General features: G+C 39.0%; 1 protein-coding gene across 3 annotated transcripts in view; it reads left to right on the top strand.

Annotated features, from left to right (window-relative positions):
- SLC44A3 (solute carrier family 44 member 3) overlaps window positions 1–14,550 on the top strand; it is a 38,946-nt gene extending 24,396 nt beyond the window's left edge. For all 3 annotated transcript variants that reach the window (XM_064664722.1, XM_064664723.1, XM_064664724.1), the window contains exons 12-16: window positions 1,541–1,618; window positions 10,433–10,570; window positions 11,035–11,271; window positions 13,090–13,188; window positions 14,293–14,550. In XM_064664722.1, the coding sequence (XP_064520792.1) occupies window positions 1,541–1,618; window positions 10,433–10,570; window positions 11,035–11,271; window positions 13,090–13,188; window positions 14,293–14,298 (558 nt within the window). In that variant the 3' untranslated portion in view covers window positions 14,299–14,550. The remainder of the gene's footprint in view (window positions 1–1,540; window positions 1,619–10,432; window positions 10,571–11,034; window positions 11,272–13,089; window positions 13,189–14,292) is intronic.
- Window positions 14,551–18,234: the final 3,684 nt, after the last annotated feature.

The following is an 18,234-nucleotide window of genomic DNA, read 5'->3' as shown; positions in this document are numbered from 1 at the left end:
GGATTTACTGGGTGCGTCGTTTTGTAATCTGAATAACTGTAGATTTAATTAGCAAAGAAAGATGATTTGTGTCTGCAGCAATGTGCTACAGGCTCCTTTTGGTCCAGTTCCCAAGCATTCAGCTGAGGATGTTACATGACCCGTAGCTGTAACTGCTGCTGAAGAGGCTAGAAAGTGCTGTGGCCAGCTCTTGTCCTCAGTCCACAGAAGGATCCCCCCAAGAGTAACCTTATCCCTTCTCATGGGGGAAAGGACAGACTGTGGTTCCTTTCATTGAGGCCCTTTCCATAGAGGGCCAGAGCAGTGGAACTGAAGGCTGGAGAAGTGATGCTGCATTCTTGTAGAACTCACCCAGGCTTCACCACCCTTGCAAAAAATCCTGCTGTTCTCTGTGAACAGAGGAAAAGTCAGGGGTCTGCAGGTAAATTTACAGATAGTTTCTCCACAGTAGTCTTGAAGCAGTCAGAGAGGAGATTGTAGTTGGAGTCCCTTGCTCTAGGCTTTTAACAAACAGTACTTACTGAGATAATACAGTTCTAGTACAACCATTTGTCCAGCAATACATGGCAAGAGTAAAGTATTTCTCTGTCAGGAGTTTTCATGTACAGTCACCATTTTAAAGGATTTATTCCTGGAATATTTTCATGAACCTTTTTGGGAAAAGTTGGGAGGTTTGTGATTTCTGCACAAACAGCGAGAGTTGTTGGGATCTGAGTTTTCCCGTAGTGACTGGAAGATCTCTGCTTTCCAAATTAAGACAAAAAGATTCTGATCCCTTGAAAAAGAAAGTTAAAAAGACTCAAATATCCCTGAACTGAATTTCCTTTTGTTAAGAAAAACAGCCAGTTAAATTTGTAAGGCTACCATGGCTACCAAGATGTCTTTTTCTTGTCTTGCATCATTGTGATGAACAGTTCTGAGCTCATGATGTGATGGGGGTACAGGAACACAAGAAAAACAGTGAGCTTTATTGCTCTGTTTCTAGTATGAAATTAATATAGATCAATGGTTTAAGAATAGTCTGTTCTACAAGCTTTTTCTTCCTGTCCTGAAAAATGTATGTATGCTCTGAGTCAAAACACATATATGTGCATATAAGGCCTTCTACCCATGCTTTTTTTTGTTCATTAGGGTACCAGTCACTTCAGAACTGCGAGGGTTTTTTGATAAACAAAAAAGTTCAAAATATGTCAGTGAACTCCCTGATCCCTGCAAAGTACTGTAAGGGTTACTGACTTGCCTGCCTGTTTTGTTCTCCAAGCAGCTGTTAGCTCACAAAGCTGCTTGCAGCACTTATTTTCTTTTCCCAGAGAAGAATCTTCCATCCACTGGAAGAAAAAAATGCGTACAGCTCATCAGTCATTAATACCGAAGGGTCTGAATTAAAAACAGTTCTTATAATCCTAATGGAAATATCTGCTGCCTAAGTGAACATTTTATTAGAAGGGTCAGACACCTGTAAAGCAAGTTTTTTCTAAAATGGCGGTTTTGTTTGAGCCTAATTATGTGTCCAGTAACCAATCATTTCATTTTATTGCAGAAGAACACAAAGTGCCTGTTCAAGTGCTGTTTCTGCTGGTTTTGCTGCCATGAAAGTTGCTTAAGACCCTTTAACCAGGTATGATCTGTCATCTCTGTCACTCAGCCTAGTCTGGATGCTGTGTGTGGGTGCCAGCCCCGTGACACGGCTAAAAGGCTACAGCCAGTGCATGCAGGCCAAAGTTTCAAGCTAGGCACCTAAACTAAAGAAACAAAAAAGCCTTCAAGTGCAGATGGAACTTGTTGCAAAGAAACGGGGAATTGACAAACATGCAAGGTGCAAGATTTTAGAGAACTTTTTAATACAGCTTGAGACAGCCCTTTCAGAGGGCCACTTGCTATTTCTGTAGGTAAGAAGACAACATTTTGTTGAGATGTGCCAGACAGACCACTGAAACACAGAGGGTCCAGGTGGAAAGAAGCAACGAAGAATTAAGAAAAACACCTGGAGATGTGTCTTTGAAATAGATACAGTGTTTTTTACCTCTAAGTCTTTAATAAACTTGAGCTCCTGACTGATTGCCATTATCAGTATACCTGGGAATATGACCCATGACCCTAGAAGTCTTGTCTAAAAAGTGTTTTTATTGGAAAAGGATGATTTCTGACATGCAGCAATTTTTCTGATACTAGGCACTTATTTTTTCCTTTTCTCCAAATGTGTTCCAGCTTTATATACATAACTATAAATAATGGGTTTTTCTCTTTGTCATTCCCCTTTTTTTATCTCTGGTGACTGTGATATTCTTAATGTGAAAGGGAATCAGATGTTCATGCCCATTCCTAAATCTCTGACTGCTGAGTTCTTTGTTCTCATTGCTGAAGGCCGTAGTGAAGTAAACAAGACAATTCTCATAAAGGGTCTGACTTCTCCTCTTAAGTACGTGCATAAGTTTGATCTTGGACAGCTATGAAGAGAAAGTTTTTAATTTAGTTCAGCCTAGATTAAATACTTGTGCAGTGAAATCTTTGATGAATTTTCCAGACTTACGTTTTCTAGGTAGGTCTTATGGTCACTGACTTGGTGAGGAATATCAGAGTTCATTTTGATTCCAGGCTTTCCATTTGTAGTTACCCTTTCCCCTTGACCTGGCTCCCTGCCTTTCAAAGAGATATCCAGCATCTAGTATTTACTTTCTCCAGCTGTTGTATGCTATGTGTTTGTTAAAACAATTAATTACTGTAATGTTCTTCCTTTTGTTTCAGAAGGCTGTATTGTAGCTCTTGTTCCCTTAAAAGATATCCTGTTTCTTATCTTTTGTAGGCAAATTTGTGTTTTCATGTGAGTTGTGATTTTTAACCTAATGATCAAAATATAACAGATAATTGTTTGGATACCTTTTTGGCAATGGTTGGAGAAGAAGAATAGGTTTTAATAGAAATTTTATCTGTATGAAGGGCTAACATTGGTCTTAAATTATTTCATTTCATAGAGTAATTCATGTATCTAATTAGTTTTTTCTTCCCCCTTAATGAATATGTCCAAGCCTATTTATTAAAAAATATATTTTTACTAAGATTGAAAATATTAATCTTTAGTTTTGTAAAATCTGTGGCCAAATGTAAGAGAGGAAAAAAAAAGGAAAAAAAAAATCTCCAGTTTTAAGCAGCTTTGACATATTGCTTGATTAACAGAAGTAGTAAACTCTTAAAAGCTCTTACTAAGATTGGTGAAAGCTTCTGGAAATAACTTTTAATTTTCCCATAGATGTTGAACATGGACTTGAGAGTAAGACTTGGAGGAGTTAAGAAATTGCTTGTACCTACATTTCTAAGTTCAAATTTTGATTTTTGTGTGAGCTGAAATCACTGAAATGTGGAACAGCTGTTATAAAAGTTGGTCCAAAGATCATTGTGTACATTAACATTCCTTACTATATTTTTGCCTTTTATTCTAGTATTACTTTCACTATAGTAATAAGCATATAATTAACTGAAACTCTAAAAAAAAAAAAATCCCACCACTTCTGCACTACTTTCTTTTCAACCTGTTGCTACACGGCTTAGGTGATTTAAATTCTTTCTGCTCCTTCATTCACAAGTTTAATCAGGATTAAACAGAGTCCCTTGTTTTCCCTCTGAGAAACTTGCAGATGACAAACAGGTGCTGGAGGAGGTAACCCTGGTGATAGAGTGCAAGCTTCTTTCTTCCCATGCAGAATGAACCAAGCTCTGTTAGGTTATCAGAGAGTACTTCTCAGGCTGCAATGTCATCTTGCAGGTGGGATTTAACACTGACTTTGATAGTTGCATATGTCCCTGAAGTGACTCATCCTGTGCAGGCTCAGCTAAGTTTCTGTTCAGCTCTCTTGGCAGTTAACTGAAACAGGCCAAAAAGTTACCCTGTCATCTTCCCATTATGACAGTGCTGAACTGGATGCTGACAATTGCTGTATTTCCAGTGGTGGTTGTTGGAGGAGGGGTAATGTAAGCCCAGTGTCCTGTGCAGATTGCAATACGGATAATTACATTCTGCCTTCCTAAATTTCTCTTGAATTTGCAACTGGATCCTGTGCTAAACTGTGGTGTAGTGTTGCTATGTGCTGTTAAACAGTTCACTCTTTAAGCTGTTCCATTTCAGTCATGGGCAAAGTGATTCATGTGTGTGTATAATCCATTAGTAACAATTGTAAAGCACTCTGGGTTCTGTGGCTGAAAAGTGCTTTCTGAATATAAAGTCATTATCCTTACTTGACAGTTCTGTTTGCCAACCCTTGTCAGAATTACCATAGATTTTTCATCTTCTGGCTCTGATGGCTTCAGTATGTTCCAGATAAACATATCCAGTCATCTCAAGTAAAATCTAGGCTATTGAAATTTCTCTGCTGTAAAAAGAATATACCATTTTTTAAATGTGGTTTCAGAACTACAAGGTCTGTGTCTCTCCTGCTTTCTGAAGTTGTAGTGGCAGTCTTAACTTTTGATACATCAAAGCACTCACATACTTTCCCTTTACAGTCCTGTTGCAGGGATTTTTATTTTTTTAAGCAGTGCAACTATTTCAGGATAGTTTTGCATTTCTGTGTCTGCTTTGTGTTCATCTGCAGCCCGCTGGCAAAGGGGCCGCTCCAAAGTGCAGTGCCTGGGTTTCTGAAGGAGCTGCTGAGCAGTGTGTGGTTTCTGTGTTTCCATCAGTGCAGTTACTTGCAGTGTAGCCTTCCTGGCCCTGTGGCAGCCGTGTCTGAATTCGGCAGTGTGTAGCCTGCATTTGCTACTCCTGAGACCCTTCCCTCAGACTGAGAGCTAGCAACTGTCTAGTGTAATAAATCAGGAGCAAGTCTGTCTAATGGTTGTATATCCATGGCAGTTGGTTTTCTCTTAAACTTTGGATGGCAGCCTATCAGGAGATTGCAGTTAAATGTCTTGTGGAGAATTCACCTAGATAAGACCAAAACTCATGCATGCTAATGTAAGCACAGTTCTCCTCTGCATGCCAAACACATTGTGCCTCACCCCATCAAGTACTTCTTTTTCCTCCCAAAAACAATACTGCATTTTAATGTTACTGGCAAAATTGCTTCTAGATATTGAGCTGAATTTTCAATCCTCTTGAAAATACAGTTGAATAACTTGTTAATCTTTAGTGGAATTGTATTTTAAATATGTTTATTTTCCTTGTAGAGGCTTTATGCATGTGATAACAGGAAATAAAATTCTTTAGGTCTTTACTTGCTCTGTAGGATGAACCATGTAGGGGATAGAGTTGAACAGTGCTGACTAATTCTTACTTTGATACCTCTCTCTTCTGCAAATTTAATGTGGAATGGAAATAAATGAGAGCTGTGCTTTTTGGACTGCTTGAAAAAATTGAGGAGGTTATTGAAGGGTTTCTTACAGATGAAAATTAGCCGAAGAATCAAATATAACCATTTCTGTATTAGTTGTGTGCTTACTGGTTGGAAATGGAGGAGGAGAATATTGTCCCTGTATTTGTCAGCCACAGGGCAATAGCCTTTTAGTTAATAAGGCTGCAGAAAGGACAGAGTCAGTCCTGGAAAGTGTGAGATGAAATACATGCACTGGAAAGAGAGGGATGAATGCTGTTGTACAAGTTGCTGGTTAGGAGATCAGGCTTATTTCACAGGAGGGACTGGAATATCCTGCGACAAATGAAGGGTAAGAGCAAGCCCATTGGCATCTATGGGAAAGTAGGGAGGGATAAGAGCCAGGCAATATCAGCAGAAAAATGACTAGATGTAAATTGTTCATGAGTGAATGTTGTCTGGAATTTGGAAGAAGGTTGCTAAGGACAGAGGGACAACCATCTGGGATAGCTCCAAATGTAAGGGCTGGGAGAGGGAGAAGTCCTAAGTGGTTTAAAGAGGGAGCTTTCCACTTAAGAGAAGATTTGTATAATGTGCTAATCTGAAATAGCCAGGGACTGGAGTGGCTGGAAGTCCCTTCCAGTCTTATGTCCTCATCTCTTCGGTGGGGCCACACAGGCCTGCGTTGCTCTCTTTCCAAGCCCTATCATTTCCAGCTCATGATCCAACTTTCTCGCTGGGTCATTAACTGTTGCACAGCAGCCACAGAAATGTCATTGCCTCTTGCTACCATTGGATTTTGTTTTCTGAGGGGCCTCCACTGGCAGCGGTGACACTTGGAAGCTAAGACACTTAAAAAGGTCCAGCCTGAGCTGCACTGTGCTGCAGTGGGTGTAGCTAACCAGGGCAGCCCCCAGGAGAGATGGCAGCAACAAGATAAGATCAGGCTGAAAATACCAGCAGAGCAGAAAAAGCTGAACTGGGATGTGAGACCAGCATGTCTCCTGCTTCTTTTTTAAGAAGGTTCTGTTGCTATGGCAATTCTCTCTTCCCCAAGCTCATTTTATGAAAGCAAGCCCTAGAATGGAGGACTGAATTCAGCTGTTACACAAAGTAGCAATTATTCTCAACAATTGGGGAACTTACGACCTGGATCTGAGCCACAGTGCCTTTCTCATGAAACTAGCCGGTCAGTTTTTCCAAGACCTTTGACATTCTGTGTTATGAGGCACAGAAGGATATAATCTTTAAATAGGGTTTTTTTGCATACTGTGGTATTTGGAAATATATAAACATTCACATTCCTTATTTATTAATCCTGACACTGAGAAATCAGTATCAAGTTCCCAGGCCCCAGAAGAGCCAGAAGAAGCTTGTTTTCTTCAGAGAGGTGGTGGTACAGGACCAACTTGCTGGTGCAAGGATAAAGACTGCTCCTGACCCACAATCTCCCATGCCTTCTGATCAATCATATGATATTGATGCTCTTATTGCTTGCTTGTCACCGTATCAGAGACTACAATTGTAAAATATCAATTCATAAAGGAAAGATAAAAACATAATAGCTATAATATGTATATAAGGATCAGACTTAGTCTCCTTCTAGCTCAGTATCCCATCTCCAACAGTGGCTGTGAGTAAATGCTAAGATAGAACAAGGGAACACTGCCCTGCCCCTGTGCTCTTTCTGAATCTGTTTTCAGCCTAGGGACTTCTTGAGCTGAGTGTTTTCTGTGTGTTTAATATCTCTCAGCTGATTCCTTTTCCCTGAACTTCCCAGTCTCCCTTGAGCTCATGCGAACTTTTAGCAGCTAAAGCGTCCTTTGTCCAGCAGTTCCCAGTTTACAGATTTACAGTGAGAAGAAATACCATCTGTTTTCAGATTTGGCTTCTACTACTTCATATGGTTCTCCCCCTGCCTGGGTTTTGTCTGGAAGCAGCAGTGATCCATCTAACCCTACCTACCCTCTCTGCATTTCTCATGAGTTTGTAGCCCTCTTACTGCATCCTCCTTCAGTTATCTCTTTTCCAGACAGGGGAGCCTGGTGTTCCCCAGACAGAAGACATTCCATACCTTTTGGATCATTTCTGCTGCTCTTCTCTCAAACATTTTCAAGTCCACTAAAGCTTTTGTGCATGGAAAAAGAATGCATTCTGTAGAAAAACACAAATAACATGTTTCTAAATTTTAGCAGGTTCTTAACTGACCATGGTCTACCATCTTAGCCTTCTCAACTATCTTTAATTTGAAAGGCATTAGATTGTTGTCCATACCCTGCAATTGCAAAATTAATGGGATATCTAAGCTTTTTATTCCAAAGTCCAAAATTATTTGCTAATATTGATAATAGTTCATATGTATTAGGTGTTCTCTGGTGAGTAAGGATGAGAAATCATTTGAGCTCCTTTCTGTGCCACACTGAATTTCATGGAAACATACATTTGCTGAATTGTTAGTCATGTTTTGTTAGTGAGAATGTGTAGATTTCTGTGTGGCTGGATGGGACCAGAGTATGGGGTCTGTATGACAAACTTGGGAATTGTGAGGAAAGTGTATGGAAAAAGACTCTAGGCTGAACAAGAAACCTTCCAAATATTTTTTTTTTTTCTCAGAAATGTTTTTGGGGTTTTCTTTGCAAAAAGGTGGAGATGACTTGGCTAAATCTTCAACTTGTGCTAGTAATATTCTTGCTTTGCCTATGTCTGACTAGTTTTGTAGCCTTCAGCAGTTCATTAAGTTTTGTCTCTCTCTTATAATGTTGGATTATTACCTGGCTGCCTTTGTGTCTTGAATATTATGATTTGTTAATGCTTACATGATTTGTTTAAGCTGTAACTGTTGTAAATGCCAGTTTTTATCAACTGGTTTGTAACGTGACAAATCCCTGTGCAGGTAGTATACAGTCTCCAGCATTATTTTCAGTCTTTCCAAGATAACTGTTCTAGTTAATAAATATCAGAAATTCTTTTCATTGCACATTCTTTGAATACCAGAGTGCCTACTTCAAGAGTGCAAACAAACGGGTATTTATTTTAAGTTTGGAAACAATGTTTGCACAAGAGCATGTGCACTTTCAACTTTTTGGTTTTTAAAACACATTTTTAACAATTCATAAATGAATACAAAATCTCTGTTTAATTTATTGGCAAAATTTATACTGACCTCACCAAATGAGGACCTGCTCTGTGAATTTAGGTCTTAAGGGACAGAAACAAACTTAGAAAACACTTTTCAACTTCATGTCTCAGTTCCCTGTCTGTTTAATGGGAATGATGAAACAGACTTAACTCACAGGATGTTATAAAGATAAGTGTACCCATGTCTGAAATATTCAGTGACAGTCACAGATGGAAGACAGAGTGAACTTGAGGTGAGGCCACCTCCCCTTTGCCCATGTCCTGGGCCAGCGAGGCTGGCACTGGCTGGTCTCTTCCTGCTGCCACATCCTGGGATGTTATGGTGTGACAGCACTCTGCTGGGAAAGGAATAGCATCAGGATGAATGAAACTTAGCACAGAAAGCATTTAATTCCTATTTAGGAATTAAGCAAACTTGCTTTTTAAACAGATTTTTATGCAGATACTCTATGTGTTTCTATAGAGTTCATTGGAGTCTCTGATTTTGCTTAGAGCAGACAATAAATCCATGGCCTTTATTTATATTTTTTCCGTCTATTGATGTATTTGCTACCATGTAAGTACAATATTTTCAGAATGTCACTGCTTTTTTGCTTACTAGTAGAGAAAAATTGTCTTTTTCATATAAAATAAATAATATCCACAGTAGAGACAAAGAATCTTTGCATTTAGTATCTTCCTTTCTCTGTAATAGTTTAAGATAATGTCAATATAGCTTTGCTACACTACAGTATGTTACAGAAATTGCTCTGGGGTAAAACTGGACTCTACAGAAATAAATTTTCTTTGCCTTCAGATATCTGAAGTTATTTTATATTTTGAATTTTAAGTAAGAAAAAACAGTTTTTGAACAGGAAGTGTTTTCAGTAGGCCAGTATAATTCACTTTCAGCAAACCAGTTATGGGCTGGTTTTTTTTCACTTCCAGGTGAAGCAGAAAGTAATGTAAGCACCAAGCACATGTTGAGGTGTATCAATTGCTTCAGAACAGTAATCTGCTGCATGCTGTGGTTCTTACTGACTATACCAGATGTGACTAAAGGTTTTGTGGCATTATCTGCCTTCTAATATTTTGAGTAAAGGGAAACTACTCATAAGAATTGCTGGTAAAACCCAGCATATGTTTCAAGTATTGTTAGTTCTGCTTTTCTTAGCTGATACTTTGGACATAGTTTAATTTTTCAAACCTCGTTGAGGAGTTCCATAAATGGGACATATATGTCAATTTATGCACAAATGTGAAAATAATCAAGTCCATGAAGGTAAATATTCTATCCTCCCCACCTGTCCAGGCAAGTTTCCACAAAGGGAAATGTAAAATTTTTCATACATTGAAAAACTGGGAGTGCCCCTGCTGTCTTTTGAAGTTCAGAGTGGGGTTGGGCTTGTGACCTGACAGTCGCTGGTCTAGTCCAGGGTCCTTCAGCTGTTCTTTTCCAGTAATTTCCACAGTTGGTTTCATCTTTCATGAAAAGGTTTATTTTATGGCTATAACCATAAGCTTGAATTTCAGTAGCATATAAATAGTTTGAAAGCACTATGTATAAAAGCTTTTTAATCATCAACTTTTAATGACTTGATAAATACATAACTTCATTATTTCACTTACATAGTTTGCCAGCAGTCTTGAAGATAGCAAATAAGTTTGGGTAGTGTGACTCCAGGTGTTTTGTGGTAGTTGTGTCGTATTCATTCACAAAATTAGGGTAGGGAACTTCGGCATTTTAAAATAAAATTGATAAAGGTGGGTTCAGAAATTTATTTAGTCACTATTGTAGCATTTGCTAATAGTGGAAATTATGTAGAAAAACTCTTGAAAGTTAGAAGCATAATTGTTATAGTAACTTTAAATAAAATTGATGTATTATGCAACATAACTCTTTATATTCATGAAGTCACTCTTTCCAAATAGAGTTTAAGGCTTTTGCTGAAGTAAAATCTAGATTACAAGTCTTTCCTCTCTCACTGCATTATTATCTTATCTCATTTCAGCATGCATACACAACTACGGCCATAAATGGGACTAATTTTTGTACATCAGCAAAGGATGCTGACTGTATTTTGGCAAGGAATTCTGCTAAACTTGCATCCATTAGCTGTTTTGGAGATTTTCTCCTATTTCTAGGAAAGGTAAGAGTAAGAAAAGTACTGTTTGGTAAGAACGAAGTGAAAAATCAGTTTTGATTATCTTTTCATATACCTAAAGTAAATAAGGTTTATCTTTGTTAAAGTAAACAAAGTTCAGGAGAGAAGAATGTTTGAGGAATTTAAACCTTTTCATAGTCCTTGCAGAGTTATTTAGTCATATTACAGTAGTGTCCTTGGAGCCACTCTTGCAGTTTTCGTTGCAACAAGTCTTTGGTAGATACATAGCAAAAGATTGACTCTGCCCTATGGAATTTACACATGGAATTGAAAAGTGTGACAACTATGTGATGCTGGAAACTGCTTAGCTATCTCCCAGCTGAGAAGTGCTGCTAAAATATTGGCTGTAATCTATTTGCCTCAGGGGTTTTGAGGGGTATTTGGCTTTTTTTAAGGAAGATTTCTACATGCTTAATGAGGCTGCCCTTCTCTCTTGCTACCCTTTACAGGTGTTTGTTGTATGTTTTACTGTTTTTGGAGGATTGATGGCATTTAACTACCACCGGGAGTTGCAAGCTTGGGTAGTTCCTCTGTTGCTGGTTGGATTTTTTGCCTACCTGATGTCCCACAGCTTTCTGTCTGTGTTTGAAGTGACAGCAAATGCCATGTTTCTTTGCTTTGCCATTGATATGGAAACAAATGATGGAACTGCAGAGAAGCCATACTTCGTGGATCAGGAGCTGCTGGTAAACCTCACTGATAACAGCAAAAGATATTTGAGCCGTTCTAAGCTTTTAAATACTTTTTCATTCCCCAAGACCTAGTGATTTGAACCCACAGTCCATACTGTTTCCTTTCCAACACCTTAGAACAGGATGGATTCAGGGTTACAAGTCGTACGTTAATTTATAAACTGAAGTAAATGGGTTCCTTGACTCCTGTGTGCTTAGCTATGATCTGCTGCCTTTTTTTAGATCACACTCTGTAAGTAGTGGGTGATTATTTGGGCCTTATTAGATATATCTTCAATACATTGTTGGTAATTAAAAAATATAAAGAAATAGATGCACTAGCTGCAGAAACTGATCCATGGGGTGGCCTAAGTTTAATGTTTATATTTATTGTGACTCACTGTATTATGAAAAAAGTAAACAACATGGTGCTTCTTGTTGCGAGCAGCAGGTCAGGGATACATTTCACATCCTATGGATGCTGTAATTCTGAAGAAACTTCATGCAAACCTGAGTTGCTCTGCTTCATACCTTTACAGATTCTTTTGCCAAAACACTGTCTTCTGTCTCTTGATTAAATTCTGCTATCTCTGGACTGATTGTTCTGTGTCTTTACTCTTGTAATTACCATGTTGTATTACCATCAGTGTGTTGTATTACCATCAGTATGTAGCTAATAGCAATGGAGAGCTGTATCTGAAGCATTTGAATGTATATGTGCCATCCCTTTCTTATTAAGACAATATCTGAAGATGCAGATTTTTTTTTCCTTTCATGCTATTTTTGCCAATTCTGTCTTTTCTTCCATAAACCATGCAACAAAGAAAATCTTAGTAATTCATGAAAAACAAACTCAGCAGCCAAAGTAGCTCACATGACACGAATGTTCTGGATGGATTTCTTCAGGACAGTATCTGAATAACTGGTTTGTTTTTTTTTTTAATTTTACTTTTTTTAATGCTGCTGTTAGAGTCTCTGTAATGTTCATAGAATTTTGTTGAGAACAAAAAAATCCCAAACCCAAAACCAACAAAAAGGCACCTAAAGATAGGCTTAACCCTTTGTACAGAAGAAAGCAGATATATATTCTTTGGCTTTGGTTCAGAACAGTACTTACGCACATGTCCTGGATAGGAATATAACTGAATGGAAAACTCTGAAGCCTTGACCTCTGTTCTTCCCTCTCTGTTTTGCCAAATGCTAAAATACTTCTTAAGCCAATTCTCCTTCATGAAAAAAACAGAGGCTTTCCTTTCTCCACTTCCACACTTTGTGGTAGTTTTTCTTTAACTCTGATCTTAATTCCTTGTAATGAGCCATGCCCTAGGGCTGTGGGTGAAGAGAGGATTTCCCACAGGGCTAAGGAGTCTTCCAAAGAGGACAGACTGTGTACCCTTTTATGGAAAAACTGGGGGCAGCACATCCAAACTCCTCCTCATTATATGATCAAGAGTAAGTTTGCTCACATAGCCAAGAATTTGGAGTTTCCCAACACATTTGTCTGTGTTACAGTCGGATTACAAACATGCTGGGGGTGGAAGGGAGGCTCTGTGGCTCTCAGGACAATATGCAGCAGTGGGTGGAGAGCCAGGCAAGGGATTTCATACAGCCAGAGTCCTCATTCCTGCAGTAGGAGATGTAACAGAGATTTCTCAGTTGCATTCATCACTTTTGCTGCATCTGCAGAGTCCCTCCTGGTATCACTCAGCGCCATCCAGCCAGGAACCAGCTACAGTTTCTTAGCCCCAGGCTAATTATCTTCCTTTACCAGGTATTTTTATTTACCTAATGATTTGCTTTCCCAAATGATCTCACCCTGGTTTTTGCTCGTAGACCTTTGTGAGTCAGAGCAACAAGTTAACAGAAGGGCAAAAACACAGAAGCACAGGACCTTTCCACGATAATGAAGATGGAACAGAGCTCCAACCTATGGTGAGAGAGGAGCGTGGGATATGTGTTTATCTGCCAGCTAGTGTGTTTGCCTTTACGTCTCAAGAAGAATGGATGTAGGTTGTCATGTATCTCCTGATGTCTCACAGCAACCAACTTGCTGTACCCAGTATCCTGTCTTTTCTTGTATTGCTTTCCCTCCTCAGGAAACCCGCTGCTGGTGCAAAATGGATGGATCAAATATTTCTTCTCATCCTTCTTCCCATTCCCCATTGTGCCCAGCAGAGGAAGAGAAAGTCTGGAGAGTGGCAAGGGGGTGGGAGATGAATGCTATTCAGATAGCCTTTCAGGCCTGCTGTAGCAAAGTCAGAAGAGTGGTAGGCTGCTTAATGTCATGCCAGAACTGCTGAAGTTCCAGAGCTGTAGTATCAAGCCTAGAGGACTTAGCTCTCCATCCCCACCCTTTTTCTTTCTTTCTTTCTTTCTTTATCAGTATATATATTTATTTATTGTTACTGGGGTAACAAAGCTGAGGTGCCAGAAGGGAGTGTTTCCCCACACCCAGGCTTGGGAAAGCCCTGAGAGTAAACACTCACTAACTGACATCTGAAAAAATATTGCAGATTACCCAACCTGAGAGGCTGTCCCAGCAAGTTCAGAATCAGGACTGATTTTCCCCAAGCATCAAGGGGGCCAAGCTAGGGCTGCCAGAGAAAGATTCTGCAGCAGCAGCTCCTCTGACACCTACACATGCTGGGCACTACTATGAGTGTTCTCTGCTGTCACAGCTACTTACATGAGTGTAACAGATGTCAGTGATTTTTCTTGATCTGCTGTCCAGAGGTGCCAGGCTCAAGCCAACTCTCACAAAATTCTGTGGGCATTCTGCTATAGGCAGAGCCCTGCTCCCGTTTATTGCTACAGTGGGGGATAGTTGTGCTTAATTTGGGTCTGCTATTGCATTCTTCAGTAATTTTTGCCAAGCACAGAAAACAGAGAGTGAGTGGGTGTTATTCCCTGCAAGAAGATTGTGGATTTGAGACACAAAAGAACCTTAATTGTTTTCCCAGTTTACTCTTATGACATTTAAATGCAGAAACAGAACTAGTGCTACACATTATTTACTCCTTTTTTCTCTCTTTGTAGACTTGAATGTGAAGCACATCAGAATTATGAAAGCAGAGCAGCAATAGCAGAAACAGTCATAGAAGAAAAGTGAAGGTTACCAATACCCCAGGACAAAGTATTAGTTCTCTAAATCTCTGTTGTACTTTCTGCACTAGTAAAATGACACAGTTTGTTTGTACAAATAAAGTATTTTGTGTGTCATCACATCTGATTTTTATTACTACACTTGCTATGATGGTCTGAAAGTTGTTAATAAACAAATTCCTTGTAAATTTCTGTGTTGTCTGACTAAAGTTACTAAGTCAGCAAGATCGTGGAGCTGTTCTTTTCAGCTTTTTGGTATGTCCACTAACGGGATTTTCTTCATGCTTCTCTGGAATACTGCGCCAGTCATCCCTGGATCAGTAAATGTAGAAACATTTGTAGAGGAGGCACTCTGAGATAACTGTTTCCTGATTTATTCTGCATATCTGAATAGCCAATGAAGGAACAAACTGAGCTCATTGATGGAAATTACCCTTGATAGAAATTCTCTGTAGTCAAGATAATTAGCAGTTATGAGGTAGGTGTTTCTTTTAATTATACTCTTTTGGGAGTGGTTTTTACAAGTTAGTATCATAAACTACCCACCAGCTTCTCTCCAAAGGGCAGCTGAGGAATAGTCCTTGGCTTTTTTTGTAAGTAAAAATAAACAACTACCTTCCTTCTGCAATTGAAAACATGAAGCAGAAAAATTTGTATCTGGATTTAGAGCTTGACAAAATAGCAGATGACAGAGATAAAACAAGAGGACAGACATGAGATGAAAGGATGTTATAAATAATACTTTATAGAAATGTTAGCTGTAACATGGGTGTGAAATATGTCATGGAGGAGTGTAGTGACTGTCAGGACTCTAGTCAGAACAGAAACATGATTAAGTGTAGACACTTTTAGAAAAACTAACTTGGTAACAGTCTGCCAGCATTTTCTTGTGAGCAATTTTGAGGTTTGTTTAAACTTTGTACCTGGATCCTAATTATAGTACACGTCATGGGCTCCACCTCATTCTGAATATGGGGTAGTTTTAGATTTTACTCAGTGGCACATTCTCTTTGTACAAAAACTCTTTTGTTTGAGGTGGGAAGATGACTCCAGGGATTTCAGTGAAGTACTCATCAGTATAGGAAGTGAGACATCACTGCAGGTGACTCAGAAGCTGCCTTAATGAATAGATTGATAAACCCTTGATTAGTCAGAGCTTGGAAATGACACACAGAAAAGCTCATTGATGGCCTGAATGAGAAATCTCTTTCAGCTAAATACTGGTCTCCTGCTGTTGAAAGGAGATGAGTTAGCTGTTAGGGAATGCTAAGAAATACTTTTTATTCATTAGTTAATTAACTTTAGTCTAATTTAATATGAGCCACTTCAAGAAGTTGTGGAATATGGGATAGATGATGAAAAGGGGAAAGAAATAGATTAATTACTTTCTGCCTGGCAGGTGAAGCTGATAATCTACTGTCTGTGACTCGCCACCTTTCATTATTTAAAACTATTCACTTGGGTATTTCTGGTGTTTGGCTTGTGGATGCTGTGGGAACTGAAAATCCTGATGAATAAAGAATAGCTCTCTAACCCTGAGAAAATGTGCAGATATGGTACTTCCAAAGGGGCAAAACACTTCCTCTGCCATGGGTCCCAGTAAGATTGCTTCCAAATAGTCAGGTCTTCGCAATGTAAACGTGTTGTTTACTAATTTACAAAGCATAAGAGGTTTGCTTGGAAGTAAAAAAAAAAAACAAAACAGTTTTTATTACACATTGGGGATTTCTTCCTGTTTGTATTTGATACTCACACTGCATGTTTTGGCCTTTGACTCAGGAACTCTCTGGTGGAAAAAAAGGAGGGAAATATTTATCTAAGTATGTCCTTGTTTTCAGACAATGCCTCCTTCAGAGGTTCCTTCCTAAGCTCAAAGACTCTGTGATTCTGCTCATTGCAATTATGATGCAGTGGCATTGCCTTCACTGCAGCTCTGGAGTGGAGAAAGGACACAAATTTTGGGTTGACTTTTAAAGAAGGAAGGTAGTAAAAAATGCCAATTAAGCTGTTTTTGAATGTGTTCCATTTAAGCAATGCTGTACTGCCATTAGTCCAGAAATTACAACTGTAACAGTATGTTTTTGAGAGCCATGTATATTATTACAGAAGACTTCCAAATAGACAGCTTTTAATTAAATTTGTATACAAGGATAGCTTTATAGCTCTTAGGTAGAACATGAGACCTCCCAGTCTTACATACATTATGGTAGCAATTGTGTCAACAACCTCCAGCTGTAGCATTCCTGTATGGCAGGAGTCCTCACCTGAGTTAGAGGGATAAGGCACTGCTACAGAAGCTGATGCTATTTAGTGCTTGTTTCTGACTGCTGTCTTCCTCTTCCCCTGCAGGATATTGTAGTCAGGCAACTATAAAGTAAGCTGTCTGTAGGCACAGCTCCTGGGAATACAGTTAGTGCTAGTTCTGATGGTGGTCTAAGCCACTTTTGATAATTTGATGCCTGCCCTGCAGAGCAGCCCAATACTGTGTGGACTCTTCTTTCCTGCAGCTATGGAAGATTCAGTGGAATGAAAGGTACTTTTATAACTATATTCCTTAAAAATAGGAGATGGGGACTATTGGTGTCTGTTTACCAGGAAATGGCTAAATAGTGCAGCTTACTGTTTTAAGCAAGGCAGCTTGATTTTGCTCTTGCTTGGTGTCTTCTTCAACCTCTCAATTCAGTTATGATTCCACTGGATACTTCTGTGGGTGGAAGAAAACAGGCATACTGAGAAGAGTTTGTGTGTTCTTCTGTTTCTTCTTTTCAAATACATGAAAAAGGTGTGTAAGCAGTTTAAAGCTTAGGTTTTGGACTCAGAAAGAGCAGGAAGCAGGGCATGGTCAGGCTCTTAAAAAAAAGACACTGCTTTCACCTAAACTATAAAAACTACAAAGCTTTTGCTATTGGTCATAGAACTGCTTTTCAGCATTCAATACAAGAGTTCCACATTGTTAGATGCTATTATTTTGAAGGGGGAGAAATAGTATCATTCATGGAGAGCAGGTCTTAACAGATGTCTTACTAATAATTCTCTTGCTTCAGATGAAGGGCTTGGACCAGTGACCTCTAGAGATCCTTTCTAAGTTAAATTCTGTGAAATAAATAAGCTTAAGACTTACACAACAAACAGGTCAGTTGAAAGTCAGATCACCATATCACACTCAATGATAAAAGAAACTAACAGAACAAGCACAAACAATTTCTAGTCTTGAGGGAAGAATCCTTCAGAAGTCCAGAACTTGCAAGTATAAAACATTTCATATGTGAATGCAGTAAGTTTAAACTGCAGTAAACACTTTTTAGATACCTTTAATAATTTGGCAGAAGTTAGAATCTGCAACATTGGCCCCCATTGATACATACTCTTTTTTCCTTCTTTTATGAACAGTGCAGATAAATTAGTACAGCCTGTCTGCACTCCATGGTGAGGAAGAAAGCATCTTCCATTTAGGAATAAAGCTCTGCTATCAGTAACCAAATAACTCAAATTGCAGGCCAGCAGGAACAAAGAGCAGTTATCTCTTTATGTAATCTAAAGCAAGGGTGTTTTGAGTTCTCCAAGTGATGGCACAAAGGCTGTAGGCTGAAGCAGAGGCACCGATTAAGTATGTGCAGATCCTCATTGGCCTTGAGAAAACGGCAGGGATTTAGTGAACAGCTAAGGATCTCTGGTCATAACCTCACAGTCATGAAGAGGGGAAGTGAACTCGGCTGTGAAGGAGCTACATTCCTTTCCTATTAAGTCAGTGTCACTCATTCCTGTGAGATTTTTACAAGGTTGTTAGATTAAATTCCATGGAAAAGAATAAACCTGAACTGCTCCAGACAGGAGCTCTACATTACCCTTAACACAGGCAAAGGTGATGCTGATTTG

This window comes from Pseudopipra pipra, chromosome 9, assembly GCF_036250125.1.
Source record: "Pseudopipra pipra isolate bDixPip1 chromosome 9, bDixPip1.hap1, whole genome shotgun sequence".
Classification (NCBI taxonomy): Eukaryota; Metazoa; Chordata; class Aves; order Passeriformes; family Pipridae; genus Pseudopipra; species Pseudopipra pipra.
This window is presented reverse-complemented; position numbering and strand designations above follow the sequence as displayed.